Source organism: Daphnia magna, linkage group LG8 (genome assembly GCF_020631705.1).
Source record: "Daphnia magna isolate NIES linkage group LG8, ASM2063170v1.1, whole genome shotgun sequence".
Lineage (NCBI taxonomy): Eukaryota > Metazoa > Arthropoda > Branchiopoda > Diplostraca > Daphniidae > Daphnia > Daphnia magna.
The window spans coordinates 3,533,588-3,559,662 of NC_059189.1; the positions used below are offsets into that span (position 1 = coordinate 3,533,588).

At 42.6% G+C, this 26,075-nt stretch overlaps 1 protein-coding gene across 5 annotated transcripts; it reads left to right on the forward strand.

Annotated features, from left to right (window-relative positions):
* The first annotated feature begins 1,491 nt into the window (after window positions 1-1,491).
* LOC116935987 (mitogen-activated protein kinase-binding protein 1) lies at window positions 1,492-23,503 on the forward strand. 5 transcript variants are annotated; one of them, XM_045177899.1, is made up of 23 exons: window positions 1,492-1,712; window positions 1,877-2,013; window positions 11,638-11,729; window positions 12,540-12,753; window positions 13,287-13,502; window positions 13,780-13,962; window positions 14,129-14,425; window positions 14,533-14,733; window positions 15,089-15,270; window positions 15,468-15,621; window positions 15,792-15,926; window positions 16,055-16,258; window positions 16,339-16,966; window positions 17,115-17,218; window positions 17,449-17,520; window positions 17,724-17,828; window positions 17,917-18,032; window positions 18,101-18,328; window positions 18,427-18,721; window positions 19,011-19,194; window positions 20,840-20,959; window positions 21,311-21,471; window positions 21,554-23,503. In XM_045177899.1, the coding sequence occupies exons 2-23, from the start codon at window positions 1,927-1,929 to the stop codon at window positions 22,514-22,516; spliced, it is 4,941 nt and encodes a 1,646-aa protein (XP_045033834.1). In that variant the 5' UTR covers window positions 1,492-1,712; window positions 1,877-1,926; the 3' UTR covers window positions 22,517-23,503. The 5 variants fall into 5 exon arrangements, with proteins under 5 accessions (XP_045033834.1, XP_032799099.2, XP_045033832.1 ...); XM_045177897.1 differs by lacking the exons at window positions 1,492-1,712; window positions 1,877-2,013 and adding an exon at window positions 5,387-5,877; XM_045177898.1 differs by lacking the exons at window positions 1,492-1,712; window positions 1,877-2,013 and adding an exon at window positions 10,959-11,302.
* The last annotated feature ends 2,572 nt before the right edge of the window (window positions 23,504-26,075 follow it).

Genomic DNA, 26,075 nt, shown 5'->3' on the forward strand with positions numbered 1-26,075 from the left:
AACGCACATAGTAAGTTTGGCATTGTTGTTGTGAGCGCAAAAATTGGAGTTTGTACGTGACTGTGTCTTTGCGGATTAAGACCAGCTGGCATCAGTTGTTTACCTCTTCAAACCTCCCGCCAACGGAGATTGAAAAAGCTTTAGGGGCGAGCCTTGACTGAATTAATGTCACAAGTTCGGGGGTAGAGGCTTCGTTATTTATCCTGCAAAGTTTTTTTTTTTTATATCGTTTTGTTGATAAAAATTAATTTTTTTTTTCATTTCCGAAAGTTCCTGCCTGTAATGTGATTTAGCATCCAATCATCGAGCGGTAACTGCCGCTGCCACCGTTCAATGTTCAAGCTGCGTCGCGTTCAATTGTGTCGTCGAAACACTATACGGTATATGTAGTGCGCGGTACTCATTAAGTGATAGCCTCAAGGGCCCTTATCCTTAGAAAAAGCTGGTGTTATCAACGAAATTGAATTCAGTTAGTAGATAAAAGACATATACAAACAAACTTTCGTCCAAAAGTCTAGTGCATCAAATATTTTCTCCCTATAGACTTTGAAAAGTTTCGAGATTTCAAGAATGTGCTGTTTTTATTGCCTCAAGTTTGAGAACATTTTTCACTGAAGGTGATTAGTGTGCCTGCAGGTTTTGCTTTTGAGTCTACAAAGCTTTTTTTTCTATTTATTTTCACATTATTTAATTACCAGAGGACTTTTGTAGACACCGTTACGCCATCTTTTGGGCATTTTTCGTACGACGAAAAATGCGTGAAACCATTACATTCTTTTATATTAGATCCGTAATAAAAGTCTAGTTAATATCCTTATATTCATGCATTATTTGTTTTTCAAATTAACTTAAATAAGTTTTTTAGACAGTCGACGGTTAATAGAATGATCTTCAAGAGTTTTGTTTAGAGTAAAAGCCCGTGTCCCCCATGCTCCGAGAGTTGACTTTCCTATGATCCGGTTCCATAATCACATTGATTTGATAACGTGGTTGTTATATTTCCTTCAATGATTTACTGTTCACATACAACAGAAGCTCTGTTAAACAACTGTCAACGGAAGTCACCAAAACAACCATTCCCAGTTTTTTCCATTCACCAATCGTATACGAGATTCAAAAAGTTATAGTCAAACTTTTACATCAGATGGTTTTAGAAACTATTGATACTACCTAGGAAGAAGAAATGTATCGTTTAAAAGTTTTATCATGTGTCGGCCGGCGACCATAAGTTACCATTACAGATTTATAGAGTGAAGAAACTGAAAATTTAATTCTACCATGAGAGCGAGTGGGTTGTAAACTAGTATATGCCCAGTATAGTACTTTTTATTTTTCGTTTCGTATTATTATGATTTGTGCCTCTGTCTGAATCGATTTGCTATCCTAAGATGACTTCCACGCCATCTTGCAGCTAATCCATCTCTTCTTATCTGTGCTGTTGGTGGTAGTCGGTAGATGGCAGTGGTCCTTATCTGACAACCCGTAAATTCGTAACCGTCTTTCGGTCTTTGTAATGTAACCTTCTCTTTTTGTATTCTGCAGTGTTCGATAACCTTAAGTGATCAAACGTTCACACAGTCGGCTTTGATCTACTTCTTCTTTATGTGATCGACTTTTATGTTCTAGTTATTGTTACCATTTATCGTGTTCATTCCAAACGACTCAAAGGATTCCTCGTGTATATCTGACATGTCTTCTGTTTCATTCTGAAGGTAAATTATAAATGTCGAATGTCGTAAAGAAGTAGCTTCCTGAATGTTGTATGGACAGTTTTGCATTAAATAATTTTCTATCAACATTTTTATCAAATTGTAGAGGAATCTGTATTTTTTCTAATCTTGATGTCAATTTGTCTTTTCCCTTTGCTGATTTTCAGGTGTCATCGTTGAGTGATACATTCGTAGTGCCTAGGAAAGCTGAATTGTGATGGAGTTTGCAGGAAACCAAGAAGGGAAAATCATAAGAGTTCCTCAACTAAGGAGGGGAAAAGAAGATGTTGCAGTTTCAGAACGGGTAATTATATTAGACCTTCTCTTATTGATCAGTGACTGCATATCCTGCTGAACTCGGTGTGGCTCACCCCTGACTTTTTCGCTTGGTGGGTGTTGCGTGACCAGATGTATCAAGACACCTATAATTTTTTGTTATTCATGTGGGTGAGTGTCCATTGTGAAGGAAATCTGTTTCAGATGGCTCGAATGTCATGTGAGTCATCATCTTGCACTACTAAAGAAACATGCCTGCAAGGCATTCATAACTTGAACCATTGCGGTGTGGAATCCTTCTGTTGTAAAAAAAAACTGCAATCTTCTTTTTAAACACTATTTTATTTCCTCCACCTTCATTCAGTTTTAAGGAGAGACAGTGGTGTCCTAATTCTGGTAGATTGTCAACGTGCCCCTGGTTCATTTATGCTAATCTAAGGAATGGTTTTTCGCATGTCTTTCATCGGTCCGTGTGAATGAAAGCGACAGGCCCCCCCTTTTTTCGAGTTGGTGAAAAAGGAAGTGAGAGGTGATGGATTGTCGTCTATTCAAATCCACTAAAAAAAAAAAAGGCTCGTGAGATTCTTTTGGCTATCGCGGGCGGTCAAGGGAATCGCAGCGGCAGTCCGAAAACAACGCCTCCATGTTTAAACTCGATACGAAGCCCGTATCCACCCAAACCTGAGCATTGTGCCCATATCTCGTTTGCTCATTTGCTTTTTACCGAATGCGGCACCTGTCGGCTTTGCGTGCTGCAGAAACGCAACAGAGGATGGAATCTTTCCAAGTCGCCTTGATGTTTAAATTGTCCTGCACAAACCTGGCGGGCAAATTGATGTTTTACAATATGGTCCCTCAGAATCCTTCATATCATTCGTAAACATAATATTAAGTCCAGCTACGAATAGGAAACAATCGGAATGTGGAAGGATCCCATTTTGCTGCACCATTCGTTCCAAACATGGTGTGACGGGATGTAAATTTTTTTATTCTTTTTTGAACGCGGTCTCCTTTAACGGCCAGAGCGCTGGTTCACTCTCTCTCTTTCTCCTTCTCTAAACAAGAAAAAAAAAAAAACAACTAAGAGTTCCGAAGTAATTAAACTAGTCGGCACTGGTTTACAAATTCTGAAACGAGTTGTAAGGATTCTTCCTACTGCACAACAACGTGACTGTTTGGCTGTTGCTTTTCTGCTCCCCTGGTGTTTAGTGACCCGACTCGTGATTCCACTAGCTGCAGTTTTGGGGCGAGAGAAGCCTTGAGAATCGTAAGGTGGACCATTACGATAAACCATTCTCCGACTAGTCATTAATCAGTCGCTCCGAAGATGGCGTAGGATCCCTCTCGTTTGCCCGTCTCCACTGGCCATTTTAGTCTTCGTTTTTTGTTGCTTGAAAATGGCCACTAGCGAGAGAGTCCATCGTCAGCATTCAGATCACGTTCCAAACGAAAGAGAAAATGGTCAAGATTCTCCGAGGAAATATTACAATATTCACTTTTGACCTTTTCCTATAAACAGCTATCCGATTATTCATACCGTGACTTTGTTGATACGTGTGGGGCTGATTAAGCATTCCTGCTGCACTAGTCCCGCGGGTCGTCAAGGTCGTGTATACGTTTTCGATCGACCGTCTTCTTGGTCGATACGCTCTGTATTTTTTCCACCTCCGGGGTTCCTTTGTTTTTGTTCGTCGTTTTCAATAACAACTGCGACGGTCCCTAGTCTAACCTTATCCTAAATGGAAGAGTAAACACAAAAGTGGCAGAAGGATAGGGACCTTGGAAAAACGTGGCTTTGTCCCGAAATGGACGCATGCTGTAATAAAAGGAGACAAGCGCACCTGTCAAGTTCGAGCTCCCTCTTATGGCGTACTGAATTGCGGATGCTGTCGGAATTATTTTGTACTGACAGGTTGATAAGCGACCCTGGTTGACGACAAGGCGGACGTCGCTACGACTCTCTAACGCCCTTGTGGAAGAAACACAAGAAACATTTGAATAGTAAAAACATTCCGCCAATTATGATGGCGAAGAAAGAGAAAGTTCCGCACCGGTCCTGATGGCTACATCCACTTTGTGTGCCTCTCCTCCCCATTGTTTGTGCGACGGATGGGAGTCGAAATCAGAATAGGAAAAGTCTACAAGAGAAAAAAAAACGTCGTGTCAAGTGTTTATCTTGATACAAAACAGCCGTTTTCTCTCTCGTTTGAGCCTCGTATATCGCCATGCCCTTGAGCATTTTTGAAATTTAATAGGTGAGACGTTTATCACCGACACCATCTAGCCACCTGGGTGTATCTTTCGGAGAATCAACCGTTTTTTTGTTGTTTTGTTTTGTTTTGTAAATTATTGTTGTCAATCATCACGGTGCCTGCACTTGCACAAGCGACGGATTATGAAAATCAAGCCCCTACGCCCACGTCCTATATTGTTGATAACGCATCGTGATCAATTGAAAAGCGTCTTCCCTCACCCCATAACAGTATTTCGTGAGCAGATGGCCATGTCTGATAAGGGCCGTGACTCTTTTGTACATCTCTCTCTCTCTCTCCATTCTTTTTCGTCAAGGGTTATTACTTCGTGACTGAAATTACCACAAATGAATATGAATGTCCCAGTCTTTCCTAGTAGTATACCTTGGCTCATTTCTGCTTTCTGCTACACACATCTTATACCTTTATTGTCTTCCTCCAATTTGGACTCCTCTATCAGATTAAAATGGCTGCATTTTTTTTCTTTCTCTATCTTGACTTGTTGTTTTTGAATCATTGGAGCAGACCTATGAAAGGCACGAATGTTGAAAACCCTACGCCACACGTCTACGCAATTCTGATTAGGTAGAAAGGCACGTCGATGTGGGGCTTCCAATTGTCTTTTGTCTACCTTTTTTTTTCTCTCTCTCTCTATTTACGCTTAGCTGATCTTTTTGTTCAATATCTCGTTTTTCCAATTGCAAGTTCAAGGCGTGCGAAAGAGAAAGCCGTCCATCATACCAATGATATCTCTACTACGTTAATCATTATTAGAAAAACAATGCTAAAACCCGACAACAGTGGCAACAGCAGCATGTTTACAAATCAGGGGGCACTACTGGGTCGAGGTCAGTCGGATGTTTCCTCTTGTTTTGCAGCCGAACATCACGACCGAGAAAAATTAAAAATTCGTCTGGAATGGCTCGTGTTCTCAAACGGAAAGAGAAAGGGAAAAAACAACAAAAGAAAAGAAGGAACAAAAATTTTAGAATGAGAGAGAGAAGCCTTTTCCATTTTCTTTTTGTCTTCCCCCCCAGTCAGGTGCATACAGGTTCGGCGAATGAAGCTTTGGGTTCGGTGGGTGTGTTAGACACGAGTGTCTCTAGCGCGCTTGGGCATATACTGTTTGAAAAATATTCCCCCCTTCAGTCCGTCTACGGCCGCCCAGTCGAACGAGGTCGTCTCTGTGACCGCCGTCTGTGAACGTCCAGTTTGTCCCGTGCCTGCGACCCGTTCACAACGAACGCTAAACGTAACGCTAGAGGAAAAACAAAAGTCCACATCGAAAAATTCGTTTTGTTTCGCCAAGTGAATGTTGCCGTAAACGCGATTCAGTGGCTCCCCAACGGTGGTGTTAGCTGTCGTTGTTTGCTCGTTGTTTACAACGACTTACAATATGATGCGATAAGCGAGGAGCGTGTTATTTGTTTTGTTTATTTTGCGCCGGACCTTGTTTTATTGTTAAATCCGTCAGGACTAAAGTATTTGCGTCGTAAAGTGATCGCTTATCAGAAGAAGAAAGTCAAAACAAAAGCAGACAGATGATTCAGAAAAACGTTGTCATTAATGGTGGCCGGGCGGCACTACCTGGACCGAAGACAACAGAGAATGAGGTCGTCGACAACAGCCAAAAGATGAGAGTAAGGCGGAAAAAAAAATTGCGCGTGTTACGCCCTCATTGAAAATGCATATTTTTATTCTCTCTCTCTCTCTCTCTTGTTCTTGCATAAATTTTTTTATTCTTTCACCTTTTTTTTTGCGTTTTTCCTTCGGGCTTGGACGAGATTTCAGAAAACGGCGAGTCGAGAAAAGAAACGATCGATGTTGTCAAAAAGGAAACCTTACATAACGTTTCATTCGATTCTGTTTTAAACTCCACCCATGCCCTTATCTTTCTGAAAATTGTGTGTGTCTGCGCATTCCATTTTTGGTTTTTTTTTTTTTGGTTGTTTTGAACCGAGCAGGTTCTTCTCTTTTCCCATTCCTACCTGTCTACCTGGACTTCTTTATCGAGATTTGTATTTGAATATGCTGGACATGCGCGCGCGGCCCATTTTTTTTCTTGAACTCCACACTTCGACTAGGGGACACACACGGGACAAATAAATAAACAAGCAATTTAAGCTTTCCATCTGCAAGGGCACCTTATCGACTTCCTGTGGATTTACAGACGGCGGTACAGAGAGCCTATTATTTTGGCTTATGTGTTTGTCGGTTGTTCGAACGACTTGCTGGTTTCCCTTTGAATTGTCATCTTATCACGAAAAAGAGAAAATGAAACGAAATGGCGAATTTTTATCGCTGAATGAGACAAGCTTTTCTTTTCTTCTGTTTTTTTACGTTCTCTTCATTCTTTTCGGCGATTCGTTAATCGTGACTCTGTTCAATTCCACGTTGTCGCCTCCCTTGCAATTCACGGCTGAAAACGTCCCCATTTCCAGCCATGTCGTAAGATGTCATCCTCACGATGTTAAGACAAGACGAAAATTGGTTAAGAATGGGAATTGAAGATGGCCTGAATGTTGGAACACTTTATCGGAGCTCTTCAAAAGAAAAAGTGGGGCCAACAGGAATTGAAATGCGACTAAAAGAAATGGCCTTTCTGCTTTTCTTTTAAATTACTTTGGCACGTCTATCGTTTTTTTGTTTTTTTGTTTCGTCTTCTACATTTTTGCGCTTATTCGAATGGGCTCCGGTTGCGCCTCATTTCGTTCCAGTCGCCGCCATTGCTTTCAGTTACATTTAATTTCTTTTTTGTGTGTGTTTTGTTTCTCTGTTCGGCTGATTTACTGCTAGAAAGCATTGAACCAACTAATCTCCTTTTCCATGTGCGGTAGACTTCTTGATTCATTGGAATCCCAATTATTCCGCACTAAAAACTGTTTGAAAAACATGATCGTTTCGGTTGTCCAAAAATGAAAGAAAGAAGAACCGACCAAAGTGTTTATTAAATTAGTATCACCGGTTTGTCAAACTCCCCAATTTTCTTTCGCTATGTAACAATTACCTGACCAGGAATCTGGAACAAGGTGACATGCAATCACCTTCTTTTTTTTTCCTCCCCGTGAGTGCATCCGATCGTTGTTATTGGCTTTGATGATTTGTCTAGTTGTTGGTCGGGAGAGAAGGGAGCTTGTTAGATTTCCTGCCGTCACGGTTGAGAGTGCAATTTTGGTACGCTAGAGAAACTGTGTCGCCCAAACTGAGACACACACACACACACACCGCAGTAACCGCACGGACGTCTAGTCGGGCCCTGTGCATTGCATTTTGAAAGAAATAACAAAGCCATTTTTTTCCCAGCTTCCCTTATGCTCCGGCACGTTTCAAATTCCCCTCTCTATCTTGTTGCTGCACGTGTAAGTGGAGCCCGACACCCAACCTTTGATTTTCCCTTTCCTTATTGAATTTCATAACACGATGTATTGTATACTATTATAAGATTTTTTTTTTGTTTGTTGATGGGCTTTGTTTCGAAAAAAAAATCTTGCTGGCGGAACCGCCCTCCATATCCTACCAGGGGTTGCTAATAGCTTTATTGTAAGGTGTATATGATATGAAATGTTGAGTGTGATCACTAGTCCGTCCCCATTTTTTTTTTTTTTTTTAATTTGGTTTAGATTTTTTTTTTGTTAATTTTTACTTTTACCTTGTTGTTTAAAAATCGTGGACTGTGCAGCACACGATTTTCTTTTTGTGAAATAAGAATGGCTAAAAACAAAAATCAGACTCGCACACTCACGTACATATGGGCAGTCGTGAGGAACCGAGAGTTTCCGGGACCACGCTTTCGATGTGAAATGGCAAAATCGATTATAGCGATTGGGGTTGTGTTCATTCACGGTCTTTAATTTCGTCCTCCCCCCCCCCCTCTCTCTCTCACTCGAAAATAAAAGGAAAAAACATAAAACAAACAAAACAAAACAGACGGCGTCCAAAAATTGTTCTCTCGGTTGAAATCGATTTAATTTGACCACCTCGCTACCCTTTTTTTTTTTCGTTTGTGTTTTGTTTTGTGTTTTTATTTTCGCCGTTGTTCATGTTGGCATTCGCCTCGTATCACGCCACCGGCAGATCATTGGATAATTTATAGCCACGTCATGATAGACAAGCGTCTATCTCTCTCTCATTGACTGAGCACCGACAAAATGAAACTCTGACGTTAAATCAAGCCTGTCCGTTACACACAAAGAAGCCCTTTAAGCTTTATGTGCCCGTATTTTTCTGTACATAATGCCAAAAAAGAAAAAAAAAAGGGTGGTAGCATATGGCTTGTTGCATGTGTGTGTGTGTGTGTGTGTGTGTGAAAGCATCCCCACCTGTTGGCTGTTTTTCTTTTTCTTTCTTTCTACCTTACCGATCTTTTCTCGGGTCTGTCCCGACGTCATCTGTATGGTATACCAAGTTACCGTTAAGTCCCGACATAGTTCGTTTAGTGGGGAAAATTTTTTTTTGTTTGCGCCCCTACCTTTGTTTCAGCTCTCCCTGCCTAGTAGAACAAGATAACGACAGTCTATTTTTCATGTTTTTGACACAATGTTTATGAAGGTCTAATCGGCCGAGTTTTTCGTTTTAATTTCCATTTTTATGTTCTTCAAAGAACAATTTCGTAGAAGACTAGCGAGGAAAAAAAGGTTTACGGTGTAACAGGAAATGTTACATTCTATTATTCCAAAAAAAAAGAAGAAGAAAAATGGGGAAAAAATTGAAATCAGGAAAAATTACTTCCATTTTTTTTTTCTTTAACATTGTTGCAGCAGGTTTTATTTTTTTTTGTCTCGACAGGTAGTGTCTACTAGACACGATGACGGAAAGCTTTCAACATTTTCTTTTCGAGATGGTATTGGGGGAGGGAAGAGAATTTCAGGGTAGAGAGGATTCGACCTGAAAGAATCCGTGACTGTTATTTTTTGTGTGTGTTTGTTATTGCTCGTTGTGTGTCCCGAGACTGAACGCAAACGGAACCCACGGGGAGTGCGTACATCTACCCCTTTGGCTACGTAGGACAACTAACAGCACACAAAAAAACAACAAACAATTGTAAATGTCTGATGGCGATATTTTTTGTCCTTTTTTTCTTGGCGAATTTCATTAGTAATCCCGGATTTCTCTTTTCTTTTGTCTCTTATTTTTGGCCGTTTTAGAACCAGTTGTTTTTTTTTCTTTTTAAAGCAAATAGTTTTCTCCGCGCTGTTTTTTCCCCCATTGAACTGTGGACGTATCCATCTTGATCTGTCAAGATATCGATACAATGGGCTTGTCTCTTCAGCCTCGCAAGAGAAAATAACTCCTCGATTCGGCCTAGAAAATAAATGCGACTCGCTCTGATTTTCGTGTTTCATCCGATTTAATTTCGATTTATAAAAAGAAATTTGTACGTTTGACTTGCGCTCGCCCAAAACGCCACTCCTTTTTTGCAACGGTTTTCTTCTCATTTTCCCTTTTGTTTTCCTTCCCATTTTATTGGTGGGCGTCGACTCTTTCTGCGCTCGACTTGCCGCGCACTCGGAATACAAAATTTTCGTGATCGCCTAGTCGTCAAAAGAAGGAGAAAAAAAAAAGCTTTTTTTCTGAAAGAAACGCAAATGAGAACCGCAACTCGGCAGTGGAGCGAGCGCGAAGGAGAGAGTCTTCTTCGTTGCTCCTTTCGCTGTTGGAATCGCAACAACAACCAACTGCACTCTGGTTGTAAACGAAGAAACATAGAATGGGTTCAACTGACTCTCAAACATTTTCTAACTCTATTGAGGAGCGTACCTGTTGCTGCGTGGCTCAGTTTATCCGGCCGGAATTTTCTTTCTTTTTCGAAACATTTCAATTTTTTTTTTTTCTGAACAGATAATCTAGGGCGACATCGGAATGTCCTTTTGTGTGTTTTGTGTGCCCAGGGAAAAGAGAAGAAAGAACAAAATTGGACTAAAATAAAAACAGACATCAAAGGCGCGGACTGCATACTTAATGTGTAATAGGTGTGTGTAGCATGATGATTATCGGCCCTCTAAAAAAAAAACGAACAAAAAACATGAGAAAAAAATATTTAATTTATTTCAACGGTTTTTTTTTATCACGTCATCCAGTCCCTGGGTTGACGTCTTTGAATGTCGTCCTCGTAATCCCATTGCGGTCTTCAATTGTTCTTACGTTCTTGAGGTACACGTGGAATTGAGATCGTGGCTTCGTCATTTTTCTCCATTCCGTTTTGCTTTTCGACAACACGGGGAATGAAAATGGAAAGAGCCTTTCATATATCCGGAAATGACGGTCGACTGCTCAAGCTCGTCGTCCATCATTTTTGCATTGTTGTTTAATTTTTTAATTTATTTTTTTTTTGCTTTTTATTTCTACGAGTGTGTTAATTTCGCTCATTTCCGCAGCGAATATCCGCAACCTTAACCCGTTTCCGAGGGTAGGATCACGTTCTGTTTGATCGGCGAACGGCGGAACGCGTCGTTAGCCTCGATTTCTTTTTCTTGTTTTCTTCTATTTTTTTATTCTTTTTTTTTTTTTTCTTAATTCTCTACTTCTCTCTTCTGTCGTGGTATTCGCGCCTTATGGGCTCGGTTCTTGTTCGTGAGTGCCGTCCAGAAGAGAGGGGATAACAAAAAGACGAAGAGAAATGAAGAAGAACAGAAGAATGAAAAAAGTTAAAGACGAAGAAGAATAAGAGAGAAAACGGCCGACGGGACTATGTCGCTGGCCTCTCAGCAAGAAATTCCACTCACTTCCAGTTGGTTGTTCGTGCAGGTCGGTACTCCCGTAATCGTTCGGGACCGTCCGCGTGTACGCAAACACACAACGCAAAGTGTTTTCTATCGGCCCCGGTGATTTCCAAAAGCGTATTCCCTTCTCCGTGTTGCCACAGCCGCGTTTTTTTTTCCATATCCAGTTGTTGTTTTGTTTTGTTTCTTTTCGTTGACAAGTGTGTACGGTGTGTGTGTGTGTTTTTTTGTGGGTACGGATGTGTTGTCCGTCATGGCGCCCGTAGCCTTCTCTTCCTCCGGGACCAACAATGAAGAATCGCTTCATCATTCTTCGGCCGATAAGGAAGTAGCCTGGCACGGCCAGGTGAGGAAGAAAAGAATATGCAGTGAATTAGTTCTATATTTACTCCTTTTTTTTAAATATCTCTCTGTCTCTCTCTCCATCCATTTTCTTCCACCATGTTGGGTGCGTGTGTGTTGGCACCTTTGCGGGATGGTGTTGTCTTTTTGACTCTTGGAAAAAGAAAAAAGTCCGTGCGAAAGAGGACATACTTTGGTTTGCGCCGTTGGGGTGACCCCCCACCGGTCGCGCCCTTCCATTGTTTTTTTTTTTCCTTTTTGTGTGTGTGTGTGTCCTTTTGTGTTTTCCCCTTAAACAGGATAATATTTCATTTTTCTCATGTTTCTTTTGAAACGTAGGTGAAGCTGGAACGAGTCCTCGGCTTGACCGTCACATCAAATGCGGCGCTGGCCTGTGATCACAATACTGGAACCATCGCCTATCCTGCAGGGTATGTTACGTAGTCTACACTAACGTCACTTCGCTTGTAGCGTGTTCGCCTTCGTCTTCTTATGAAAATGTATTTTTATTTCGCCATTGTTCAATGATCCATCACTTTTTCTTGACCAATTTATGTTTCCCTCGTCGTTTTGATTTTGAATTGCAAACGCTTGCTCCTTTCGTAACTTGAGGAAAGAAAAGAAAGAAAAATTAATCTTTAATGTGAGGTTTGCGTGTCCGTGTCAAAGCTTTAAATCATTAAAAAAGAAAGAAGATTTAAAAGAAAAAACCGGAGAAAATCTTAAGCAAACAAAAATGTTCCTAAAATATAAATGGAGGCAGTCGTGAATGTTTTATAGATAGCAATAAAATGTTGGTCACTTCCATAACGTCACCTTAAAGGAAAAAAAAACCTTGGCGTTGCCATTTAGTTTAGCAGTTGCTGAATCATTTGGTCACGGTGTGATGTTGTCTCCACTCTCTCTTTTATCTCTCGGTCTTCTCTAACTCCGGCTATGCTCACATTCCTATCTCCTTGAAGGCATTTTTTCGGGTGGGTCTACCCGTACGTTGGCCAATGATGAATCGGCCTAGTGCCCACTGAACAAAAAAATATATATCGTCTCTTCATCGTTGATTGATTTCGTGATGGATGACGCATGTTACGAAACGACCCTCGTGTTCCCCGTTTTCTCTTTTGTGTGTGTGTGTGTGTGTTCCAGCCGCGTACTGGTCTTTGAAATGTCTCACCTTGCGCCAAGTCGGTTATGATTCCAATGCAATTTTGATTAATTTTTTTTTTCCATTTGCGTTTGGACAGATGCGCCGTGGTGTTGTTCAACCCACGCAAGAACCGTCAAACTCACATTGTCAATCCATCGCGTAAAACGCTGACGGCGGTGGCGTTTTCGGCCGATGGCAAGTACCTGGTGACGGGCGAATGCGGTCACCAGCCGTCCGTCCGCATTTGGGATTTGGCCGATAGGAGCCAGGTGGCCGAATTTGCCGGGCACAAGTTTGGCGTCGTTTGCGCGGTAAGTTAATTGATTTTCTTTTTTCTTTTTGTCGTGTTCGCGGTTCGTCCGTTTAATATTTACTATAGACTTGCCCCATTATTCGTGGAAAACAAAAAATAATTTTGAAAAAAAAAGGCAGAAGAATTTTAGATTAATTCGGTTCCGCAATGCGCCGTCAGCCGGGGAAAAAAAAAAAATCTTTTCTTGTTTAACTGTGAATGGGTTTTTACCTGCTATATCGGTCCTGCACGTAATAACAATAACGTGGCGCCTCTCGGCCACAATCAAAAGAGCTGAAGCCATTCTTATCCTTTGAAATTCCGATGTCAAACTTGTTTTTTGTTTTAATGTAAAGGTGTTGTGCTTATACACCAGTCCCTTTTTTAATTGGGCGAACATTCTTTCAAGTTCTTAAATTCGTGATGGATTTTATTTTGTCAGTTTCTCCTCTTTTTTTTTTTTGAGTGTTTGGTTTTCCCCTTTTATTTTGTTTCATTGTCTGATTTCTTTTTTTTTTTTTTGGGGGATGTTTCCGCACGAAATGTGTTTAGGCTTTTTCCCCCAACCACAAGTACGTGGTATCGGTCGGTTCTCAACATGACATGATTGTCAATGTGTGGGACTGGCGTAGCGGTGTCAAAGTGGCCTCCAACAAGGTGTCGTCCAAGGTGAAGGCCGTCTCGTTTGCAGAGAACGGCTCCTACTTCGTGACGGTGGGCAACCGGCACGTCAAATTCTGGTACCTGGAATATTCTCGTTCAGCCAAGGTTCGCATCGCTTCTTCTTTTTTTTTCTCAGTTGTCTATTTTATTTTTTATTTTTTCAGCCTCACGATTTTTAATAGCCATGTTCGTTCTACCTGTTTTGTAACATCATTCGCTCTTTGATTTCGCTATCTCTATTGATTGATGCTAATGGTCACGCTCTTTTTCCATTCTTGTTTTTTTTTTTGTTCATTTCCATCCCGGCTGGACGGGATTTCGTTCTCCTCCTATCACCCAAACTCGGGCCAAAATAATGCGTGTGTGTGTGTGGGTGTTGCAGTATAAGGAACCTGTGCCGTTGATGGGTCGATCGGCCATATTGGGCGAGCAGCGCAACAACTATTTTTGTGATGTCGGATGCGGTCGCGGTGAGATGGGCGACTCTACGTACGCCATCACCAAGACGGGCCTCCTCTGCGAATTCAACAACCGTCGCCTGCTCGACAAATGGGTCGAATTAAGGGTAAGAGAAACAACTGTTTTTTCCTTTCTCTAAACAAACTGTTCACCGTTATTCCGACCAACCTCCCACGTGTGATTCATGATATCTGTAGTTGTTTTTTAGTGAGCTCCTCCATTTAATTGATTTATTTCCATTTGGTTTTATTGAACCGTTTGTTGCGTTGCAGACGTCGAGTGCCAATTGCTTAGTGGTGGGTGAACAGCACATCTTCGTCGGGTGCGCTGATGGCATCGTCCGATGCTTCAGTCCATTTACGCTGCAGTTTGTCACGACTCTGCCGAGGACGCACTATCTCGGCGTCGACGTCGCCAAAGGTCTGTCCATCAGTCATATGGCCTCGCATCCGGCCAATGCCAAATACCCAGACACTGTGGCGCTCACCTACGACGAGACGAACCACAAAGTGGCCTGCGTCTACAGCGATCGCAGCCTCTATTTGTGGGACGTCACCGATATCCGCAAGGTACCATATTTAGGTCTATTTTATAGTCTGCTGGGTCAATCGTTATTTTTAAAAAATATTTTTCTATCTGTTATGTTTTCTGTTTTTTTTTTTTTTTTTAACGGCAGGTTGGCAAATCGCATTCGTTTTTGTACCACGCCGCTTGCATCTGGGGCGTAGAATCGTACCCCTCGTCCAAAGAAGGCATGAAGGGCGTTCTGCCCACTGGCTCGTTCGTGACCTGCTCGAGTGACGATACGATCCGCGTCTGGAATCTCGACCCCAACATGGGCACCAACACCATCTATCGGCGCAACATTTACAGCAATGTACGTATTTGAAGAAGACGACGGTTCTTTGACAAACAACAATGTCCCAGACCAAGTTTAGACTTTAGGGTTTAGACTGGAAGAGAAGATGGGATGGTGTGCTCATACTTAATGTTAAGCACGCATGAATGTTATCTCTGGCAGACTATCATGTCTGCCAAATGAAATACGAGATGGGATTATTCAATCCTTAACCTACTTAGTTTTTATGTCTCACTTGTATACGTCAAACGAGTCGAAAGTCCAAGGGCTTCGCACGGTTTAGAAGAGAGAGAACCAAAAAAATACGTGTGTGCGCTCAAAGTGTAATTTCTCATTTTTTATTTTTTTTATTTGTTCTTTCATAAAAATAAAGGATCTGCTGAAGACCTTGTACGTTGACCAAGAGCTGACTTTCCTCAAGGATCAGGATCTGGCAGCGGGAGGCTCGTCGGACAAAACTGACTCGACCTACGATGCGCGTAATGGAGTGCGATGTATCCGCATCAGTCCGGATGGCAAACATCTGGCTTCGGGTGACCGAGCCGGTAACATTCGGTAAGTCCTTGGTTATCACGTGGGAAAACGAGCGGATGTTTGTTTTTTGTTTGTTTTAATTCATCCCCGGCCGTGTGCATGCGCACAGCTGTAACGGATTTCCGTCATTACGCGCTGCGGTGATCCGATGAGTTGTTAGGGGAAGACACTTTGTATAATTGTGCCTTATTTTCATGACCTTTACACGATTCGATTAGGATTCACGACATGCAATTCATGGATCAGCTGTATAAAATCGAAGCCCACGATTCGGAAGTGCTAAGCCTGGAGTACTCGAAGCCCGAATCCGGTTTAAGGCTGTTGGCTTCGGCTTCGCGTGATCGTCTTATTCACATCTTTAGCGTTGATCAGGTAAAAATATGAAATTTTAAAAAACCACTTGCCGTGAAAAAAAAAGCCTTTAGAAGAAGAAGAAGAAGATAAAGAAATAAAAAACAACGGATGTTACCGCTAGCAGCGCTCTTTTATGTACTCGTTCTATGTAATCGATCTATTGCGTCTGTTCCGCCCCGTTACGACAGGGCTACAGTTTTGTTCAGACACTCGATGACCATTCGTCGTCCATCACCTCCGTGCGGTTCGTTTTAAGTCACGGGCTCTTTCAGATGGTCTCGTGCGGTGCCGACAAGTCGCTCATATTCCGCCAACTGCAACAGGTAAACCGTTTTTTTTTTTAATTTATTTTTGTCCCTTTTCTTTTGTTCAAATAATGGCCGTTCAATAATGCAAAGTCGTTCAAAAGAATAATAAAAATAAGGACGATGACTATCTATTTTGAAAACAGACTAATGGCAACAGCCAGGTGCAGTTTGCCCGGGGGCACAATATCGTCGGCAAGACCACCTTTTACGACATGGAATCGGACCAGAGCCAGAAGCACATCTTGACGGCTTGCCAGGATCGCAGCGTCCGAGTCTACAACACGTCGACGGGCAAGCACAGCAAGACTTTCAAAGGATCCAACAGCGATGACGGAACCCTTATCAAAGTATTATTTGTTGTCGGAAAGAATTGGATGGTAAAAGAAAGGTGGAAATCTAAACGTTGAGTGTCTGTGTCTTTCCATAGCTCTGCCTGGATAGCAGTGGCCTATACGTAGCCACCAGCTGCACGGATAAGACGTTGGCCGTTTACGATTATTACTCGGGCGAATGCATGGCAACCATGTACGGCCATTCGGAGCTAGTGACGGGCCTTCGTTTCACCAATGACGGCAAACACCTCGTCAGCGTTTCGGGCGATGGTTGCGTCTTCATCTGGAAATTGCCACACGATATGACGGTGACGGTTCAAGCACGGCTGACTCAGCAGAGTGCCCGAGCGGCCAAGGAGAGCCGGCGGACCACCTACAACGCTCAAGGAGGTAGCGGCGGCAGTGGAGGCCCCTTGTCGCCGGAATTGAAGACCGACAACGAGGAATTCGGCTCACCGCCGCCGGAATTGTTTGATCCCAACGCCAACGCTCATCAGCAGGGAATGGAAGAAGACTATCGCTTCAGCGTCGGCCAGCTGCCACACTGGGCCAAGAAGCAAATCGGTGAAAACAATCCAGCCAAGCCCGGCAGCAACGCCAAAGGAGGAGTTGATTTACCCAAGGGTCGTTGGGCCCAGCGGATGGATACCACAAACGCTTCCGGCATCACCGTCAAATCGTTCTACCAAGGCGATAGCGTCATTCCGTTTCCTCCATCGCAGAGTAAGTTTTTCAACAACAACAACAACTCAAATTCCATCCGTTCGTCTGCCTTATCATTTTTTGTTTGTTTTGTTTTGTTTTTAAAGACCACCGTGTCGGTTGGTAAACCGCTGAATTAATCCTGATTTTATTTTGCTTATCTGCGCAGTGGAAAAGGGAAACCTGGCCGACTCCGACGGCTCCAAGGACAGTTCGCTGGAGAGTAACGAATTCCGCAGCTACGGCCGTAACGATGGAACGTTTCTGAAGGAGGTAAAAGGAGATGTGAAACGTGTAGTGTCTATTGTTTGGACGTTCCGCTTTTTTTTCTTTTTTTTTTTTATTTCTTTTGGCGTACATCGTAACCTGAATTACTGGCTAGAATCGTAATGCCTGCTTGTCCTTGTTGTACGCCGGCCGTTCTCGATGAATGAGTGGCATTGTCGGTGGCTAATCCTGTAGGCTTCGTCTCTCATGTCTTTTTGTCTGTATTCATTACTCAGAACGAACCTGACGAGTTTGTCCCTTGTCCTGCGAGCCTCGATGAAATCGAGCGCGCTTCTCTCGCTTTCCAGGTATAAACTTATACGCCTGACAGCTTAGCTCCATTTTCGTAATGTGTAAAGAGAAAAAAAGAAAAAGAAAAGATAATAACTTTAGTTAGGAAAAACCTGGATTTTATTTTTTTTATCGTCCCTCCCCCTCTTTTTTTTAATAACAAACTCTGGCAACTTAAGATTAACACTAATTACATTTATACGTACAAAAAAAAAAAAAGATCCCGACGTCGAAGATAACGCGGCGAGGTGGCGAAAGTTCTGCAGAAAGCGGACGTGGGCGAACGCTGACTGACGACAGCAGTGCCAGCAGTTTAAAAATGGAGGTAGATTCTTTAGAAATGAATAGTTTGTTGATATTTTTAAAAAATAATAATAATAAAAAAGCTTATACTAATCTTTTTGTGATTCAAGGATTTCGAGGGCACCGAGCACGACGGTGATGTAGAGGATTATTCGGACAACGAGTCAACCGAGCCAGAACAAACGGAAAAACTTATGTATTATCCTCAAAACGAAGAGACTAGCAGGTACTTCTCGATTTGATTGATTTTGCGCTAAAAAAAAATAGCAAGTGTCTCACTTTCTTATTGACCAGTGATTACACCGTCAACGCCATGGATGTTGAGGAGTTACGCCGATCACAGCGTCGTGTAAAGAAACCCCGTTCGACCGCCGCGGACCTGGGCATTAGTTACACTCTGAACCCGCCGAGTAGTACGGTTTCCGTCTCCGGATCGCAAGATTCGGAAGACGACGATGATGAAGTGTCTACCCCTAGCGGTGAGCTTGCCGAACGGAACCTACTGTCGCTTCTATCCGTCAGGTAGAGTAATTATTTTTTTTTAAATTATTGCTCCCTTAACTTTGACCTGCATTTTAATGTAATGTTTTCTTGGGGGTTGGGCTTTTTGTCTTGTGCAGTTCCGAAAGTCTGGATCGAGTAGGCCGTCGCGAATCGTACCTGAAGAGTAATTTCGAGTCGCTAGGAGGCCAGAACGATAACTTGGATATGACCGTCGTCTCTGGCGAAACGGACGACGGATCACCTTTAAACAAATCGAATTTGAGCAGTTTGACATCCAAATTTTTGACCAAAAGCAACAGCAATGCAGACATGATCAGCGCCGTAAAGGCCAACCAGCGTGATCCGGAGGCTGCCCGGAAGCGTGAAGAATTGCAGCGCAGAATCGAAGAAACTAGACGCAAATTGCAAAGCGTACGCGTAACAAATCCAATATTTCTAAACAAAAAAAATAGTTTTCAAGTCCTTATTTTTTTTTTGTTTCCGTCTGATTGGACGCCACAATTGCATTAACGATAACAACAATGTGTTAACGATTCGCCTAACAGCCAAAATGCACGCGCGCGCGCCATTTGCTATCGACTCAAATGGGATTGTGAAAGACGTGTGACTTGTACAATTTTGTCTTGTTCTTGACTATGCGATTGTATGTTTTCCTCTCACTCTCTATTTTGTTGTTGTTGCTGTTGTTGTTGCGTACTAGATTGGCTACAAGTCCAACTTGAGGAACAGTCAGAGTATCACCGATCTTCGAGAGAGTGGACCTGCCTCGCTGACGGCATCGCCAACTCCAACTATGTCGTCGTCGGCCACCGGAGTAGGAGGCGCCGGAAACTTGGACTCGTCGTCGATGAGTGGCCGTACTTGGGGCTCGGCCAAGGATCGAGGTAAGCTACGTCTGCTGCAGTCGCACCATCTCTTCCGCTCGCTAGACGTCACCGTTTCAACCGCTACTAACCCACCTGTCCAAGTTGCCCGTTTGACCGATTTCCCCTCGCCTAAAGCACCGATATCGCATCGGTGGAGCGAACCCGCTGCCGCTTACCACTCACTGCCGCACCCAAGCTTGTGGTCGACGGCGATGGAAGATGACGAAGCCAGTCTCAGTTGCGACTCGCTCGATCCGTCCTCGACTCACGCCGCAATCAGTGCTCCTCGGGGCTCTTCCCCAAGCCCTCCACCGTGTCCGACTCCTCGAAAGCGATGGCAAAGTCCTGCCGCTACGTCGCGCTCCAATAGTTTGCAGGAATGTATCGAGCCACTTGATTTTTTAAATGTTCAGCATCAACGGCGGCAGGAGGAAGAAGAATTTCATCCGCGCTTCGTCTGCTGGGAACTGCCGTTCAATTCGCAACGGTCTGGCCACTGCAAGCTGGGCAAACCGTGGGTCAGAGTGCATCCGCGAATGAGGTCTGAAGTGAACCCGCCGGCTTCACACAAATGCGATTTAAAAGCGCATCGTCGTTGCAAGCCGCGATCCCGTCCGTCCAGCCGGGAAAGGACTCCTGTGCACGACGGAGGCAGTGCCAGCAGCGGACCGGATTCTGTCCCGCCGGATATGACGAATCGGCCCAACGCCAAATCGAAATGGACGCGCCGCGTAGGCGTTCAGCAGTTACTTCCGTCCAAAACACGCTTCTCGTCCTCGTCCTCTTCCTCGCTGGACGTCAGAGCCGATGCCCAGTGTGGGCGAGGTACTCGATCGTACTCTGATTGCATGATTTTCCAATGCAAACACAGTCAAACCAACAAAATGGCGTGGGTTGGGAATGAACCTGGAATTAAAAAGAAAAAAAGAATGAATATTTTTTGATTGACCTTTGGGTTCAAATCAGGGCCGGTCTTCTGTTGGAATGAAAATCGACGTTCTTTGCCAGCCCTTTTACTTTTCGAGCTGTTGCTGCACTGGCCGATTAATTGTTGTGGTTATAATTTTTATTTCTTTAACTAACGCACTGTTATGTTGAGTACGTGTGTACCTGAGTAGCACTCATCTCTGAATCGCACCATTCCTACTGCCAATCCCAAACACGCGAGGCCCATCTCACTTATCGGAAGCACTTTCTCAAACCAATCATCGCATTTCGAGAATTATTTATCTCTATTTTTTCCCCCTCGATTCTCTCTTCCATCGGTCAAACAGCTACTTGGATCGCATGCCCCATTCAATTGCTTGTTAATTGCCAATTTTGGCAATTGTATTCGAGTAGCTTCCGGCCTCGCTGATTTTTTTTTTAATGTGCCATCCTCGTAATGGCCGATACGAACACGAATGCCTGCCGCACCCATTTGCATTGCACCCATCGTAACTCATCCAATCATGGTTGATGATTAAGCTTTTTGCTGCTTTACCGTGTTGGTTTTTTTGCGTCTTATTTTGTGTGCATGGTTTGATTACGCCAATTCAAAATGTTAATACTATTTTTTTTTTTTCTTTTTGTTCGGTTTCATTTTTTTGGGGGGACTGTCCAACTGCTTTTTCTGTCTTGCATTTGGTTGGTGCCCGCCGCTTCGTGTTCTTTCGTCGAGCAGTTGCCACCGATGAGGAAGCTGACGGTGAGAACGGCAACAGTGGCCTACGTCGGGCATGCTCTTTGAGCGACCTCTCGAAACCTTCGCCACGTAGACTCTTGCCCTCTCCACCCAACAATGGTATATCGTCGATTCTGTTTCGTTTTTCTTTTGTTTTTTTCTGTTCTCATTATTTAGTTGTTTTTTTTTTGTTTTCCGTTTTTCTTTGATTCTCTTTTGGTAAAATTGAATGGGTGAGAAAAGAAAACAAGTGTTACGGTCTCGTGGAAACATCTGGAGTTTCTGTAGCGTCGTTTCATTTTCCCCTTTCCGAATACTTTGTGTCTGCTTTGGCGTGTCGTAGAGTCCAGTCGGCAGATTTCGAATTGTTTGATGCAGTCGATAACTGAAAGGCTTCCCGACAACTGTCCTTTTTTTTTACTCTTAAATAGATGTATTTGTAATTTGCTTGCTTTTGTTTTGCTTCACCAGTGTCGGGGAAAGTGTCGCGACCAATGGCTACCACTCCACAGGCCCAGCCACAACCCCAGAAAGCCAGGCAGTTTGTCCAAACTCAGCCTGCCAAGCGGACGTCCCTCAGACCCTTATCGGCCGATCTGACTCGCAGCTCTTCTATGGGATTTCTCAATCAGGTGAAGACTTTGTTTTAAATTGGCTTATTTGCTTATATAGACGATCTGAATACGGTAGCTAATTGGTTGTCTTCTTATGCAGGCCAACGATTCCGACAGTGAACTCAAACGACCCCAATCGAGCGCTTCTGGTTCGACCAATCATATCCATTCCAACCGTGCAAACCTGACGGTCGCTTCTGGCGTTTCGAAATCGCCTTCGTTTGGGTCCATTTCGCGGCCGTTGTCTAACCAGTCGGCCATGCGACCCACCATCAGCTCGGCCAACAAAGCGGCTGCCTCCGGGGGAGGTAAAGTCGGTGCCGGTGGAGGCAGCAGCGCGGGCACTCCGATGAAATCGTTGCAACCTGTTCGCCGAATTTCTTCAGCCGTGTCAACTGGCGACATCCAACAGGCGTTGCATGACTCATCCAGCTCCGAGGACACTGGCGGAACCGAGCCGAAAACCAACGTCAAGGCTAGGGTGATGAGCTTTGAGAAAACGGTGGGCGGCCGCAACGAAAAAGCCCGTTCTCTTCTTCTCACGCCGCCCACCAAGACCAATCCGGCCCGCCGTAGTCTTTTCAACAGTCCAGTCACACCTACGACGTCATCTACTTCGGCCATTGGCGCACCCCGATCGGCACCGACCCCTACCCTAGCCGAGAGCGGCCATCAACATGATACCAACAAAGTGTTGTCGCGTGCCTCGTGCGAATTGGCTATCGAGGCGATGAAAGCCGCCACTGAACAGCTCCTGCTTTTACAGCGTCGATTGGCAGGTGGAACTGGATCATCGGAAGGGTCCGAATCGAATCTGTCGGATCGGGAACGCGCCGAATTGCTGCAGTTGCTCTCCACGGCTTCTGTGCCGATAATCCAAAGTCTGAAAACCCTGCAATTTCCGCCAGCAGGCATCGAGCTGGACCGCTTGGCTAATGCGACGTCGCCACAACCGAGCGAAAACAACCCGTTAATGGTCCAAATGATGCAGCAGTACTCTGACATGCTTCTCTCGATGATTCACCAAAGGATGGGCGTACCAGCTCCGCCTTCTCCCAGATAGCTTCGAGTCTCAACAGCCAAAAAAATGAAAAAAGACGCCCCTAATAGCTGTAATTCAGTCAGGCGTTGTTAATTGCCACACATCACGAGATCTATATTCCTGAACGAGAAATCTTTCAATGACCTCCTTGTCCCTTCTTCATTGTATTCTCAGTTGCTAAACGGAAGTTAGAGGCCATGTAAAAGGGTCTGCCAGTCGAGCTCTCTTTCTCTCTTTTTTTTTCTCTCTCTCTCTCTTTTGGAAGCCCCGTCGGTGCCATTTCCGTCATTCTCTACTTCCGCGTTGATTCCCCTCCCCCCCACTTTTTAAAACTCTCCAACAGGGTTTCATTATCTGAAATAATCCTTCAACCCAATTTTGTACCATAGCGGTGGGAACGGTAACATTCCTGTCTCTTTTGGGTTCCGTCGATTAACGTGTTATTTGCGATATTTAGTAAGGGCTTCTATGGTTTATTTGCCAATCAATTTTTTTTATATATATATACAAAAAGACTGAGACTAATTAACTACAACATTTCCATTCATTCCAACCCAATCGCTTTCGACGCGGTCAAGTTTTCAAATCGGTCTGAAATTTTTCAATAATTTTTTTTTTGTTCGTTTATTTTTTTAAGATTATCACAAGTTCATTGCAACGCGTAGAATAAGCCGCCCCATCCCCTCATCATTGTACATTGTATCTGTAACATAGTTATTAAAAGAAATGAAAGGAAATGAAAGGAAATGGAGGAGTTTCCGTGCCATACTGAGACGTTGGAGGCCACTTCATATTCCGTCAATGTTTCACTATTCGATTGGCATATTGGAAACCACGTCTGCATCCACCATGAGCCAAGCCTTTTCTGGGAAATGAATCGCCCTATGATGCATGATTTTCTTCTGTAGACCATACTTCCATCAGTAAAAATTCCAGGTTCAACATTTTCTCGGCATTGCATTGCTAACAAAATGAGTGGAAATAAACATACTTTGAAAATTGTAAAAATGATTGTGTTTACATTTCTAAAAATTTGCATATTGATGGCAAGAATTAAGCCTACCTGTGCAAATCATATGACGTATGTTTTGAGTCATAGTATGTCCGTTCTTCCGTCCTTCAGTCGTGATTAACAATCACAATTTGTGAATGTTAATCACAGCTGAATGGTTATTTACAAGTTTATTTGTAAAGGGGGCGTCAAACTAACTAAATTCAGAATTGAATGATAATCACGGAAATTGATTATAATGAATCGGAAATCGCCCGACTTTTTGTACAAAAAAATTGCCCTTAAAAGTCAATGGCTCCCGTGTTCGCGGAGTTCCCATTAGACTTTGTTTTTTACGTTTTATTCAAAAACTTTGGGGCCAATTTAAAAAAAAAACTTGATTTCCGTGATTATCATTCAATTCTGAATTGAAATCATGTACTGTATATTAAGCGAAAGTGGAAATTTGTCCAAAAATGGGAAGGGTAGGCTTTCCCACTTTTGTCAAAATCAGCGAAAAACGACATCTCATGGAATTCGACAAAAATCACACGACATAGTCCGAATTAAACGTTGATTTCGATTAAGTTGTTGGTTTTCTCGTTAAACCACCTGTTTAAAAATAAAAACGAAAACAATGTGCTGCCCTTTTTAAAACTTAGTTTTTGGGTTTTTCTGATTCCAATGTTTGCGACTCTGATTCCGTTTTATCCAAAAAACGATTAATTGAGTGAAAAACTAATATTTTATTCGGAATTAGCTTTTAATTTTTGTTGTAATAGGTAATAGGTTAAGTTTTATTGAATTCCAGGTCAAAGTTCTAAACCGATTTTTTGAACAAAAAGTCGGGCGATTTCCGATTTATTATAATCGTTTTCCATGATTATCATTCAATTCTGAATTTCCCGATAGGGATATCTATCAAAACTCGCAATTCCCAACCCCCTGATACAGGCACCCCTACCCTTCTACAACGACCGGTGGATCGACCGACACTTTTTCTGAGACTTTACCCCAGAGATGGCGCTGATGGCACGGCGATTTCAGGGGTGTCGACACTAATCTTATCGTTCGTTTTTTTATTTTAGATGCTGTGCCGCTGAGATTGATCTCCTTTTGTAGAGGAAATAACGCAGCAGCTCCCGGTCGAGTCCCCGTTTTTATCGGCTGAATGGCAAAGGAGTGCGGAGCAGTTTAGTCGGCCCATTCGAGTCGATTTCAGGGTCTCGTACGTATCTTTTATACGTTTTCTTATTTTAGACGCTGTGGCGCAAGATTTTTTTTGTTCTTGAAGATTGCCACGGTCAATTTCATTTTGAGAAAGTTCTTTAAGAACATCAAAATCACCTGGTAATGTGAAATAAAAATTAAATCTTTGGAGCAATACAGAGTTTTGTGATGTAAGATTTACTTACATACTAAGTCGGAAAAATTTCAAATTTGGCTTAAAATACATGATTTAGATTCAGAATTGAATGAAAATAACGAAAATCAGGTTTATTTTTCTATTGGTCTTATAGTTTTTGATTTAAACGTTAAAAACCCTAAATTAAGTTGTTGCGCTAACAGAATTGTTTTCGTTCATTTTTTAACGGCTGGTATAATGAGAAAACCAATCACTAAATCGAAATCAGCGTTTAATTTCGATTATGCCGTGTGATTTTTGGATAATTTCAAGAGATGTCGTTTTTGGCCGATTTTGACAAAAGTGGGAAGGCTATACCCTTCCCACTTTTTCATTTTTGGCCAAATTTCAAATTTTGCTTAAAATACATGAATTCGATTCAGAATTGAATGAAAATAACGAAAATCAGGTTTATTTTTCTATTGGTCTTATAGTTTTTGATTTAAACGTTAAAAAGCCTAAATTAAGTTGTTGCGCTAACAGCACTGTTTTCGTTCATTTTTGAAACGGCTGGTATAATGAGAAAACCAATCACTAAATCGAAATCAGCGTTTAATTTCGATTATGCCGTGTGATTTTTGGATAATTTCAAGAGATGTCGTTTTTGGCCGATTTTGACAAAAGTGGGAAGGCTATACCCTTCCCACTTTTTCATTTTTAGCCAAATTTCAAATTTTGCTTAAAATACATGAATTCGATTCAGAATTGAATGAAAATAACGAAAATCAGGTTTATTTTTCTATTGGTCTTATAGTTTTTGATTTAAACGTTAAAAATCCTAAATTAAGTTGTTGCGCTAACAGCACTGTTTTCGTTCATTTTTGAAACGGCTGGTATAATGAGAAAACCAATCACTAAATCGAAATCAGCGTTTAATTTCGATTATGCCGTGTGATTTTTGGATAATTTCAAGAGATGTCGTTTTTGGCCGATTTTGACAAAAGTGGGAAGGCTATACCCTTCCCACTTTTTCATTTTTGGCCAAATTTCAAATTTTGCTTAAAATACATGAATTCGATTCAGAATTGAATGAAAATAACGAAAATCAGGTTTATTTTTCTATTGGTCTTATAGTTTTTGATTTAAACGTTAAAAATCCTAAATTAAGTTGTTGCGCTAACAGCACTGTTTTCGTTCATTTTTGAAACGGCTGGTATAATGAGAAAACCAATCACTAAATCGAA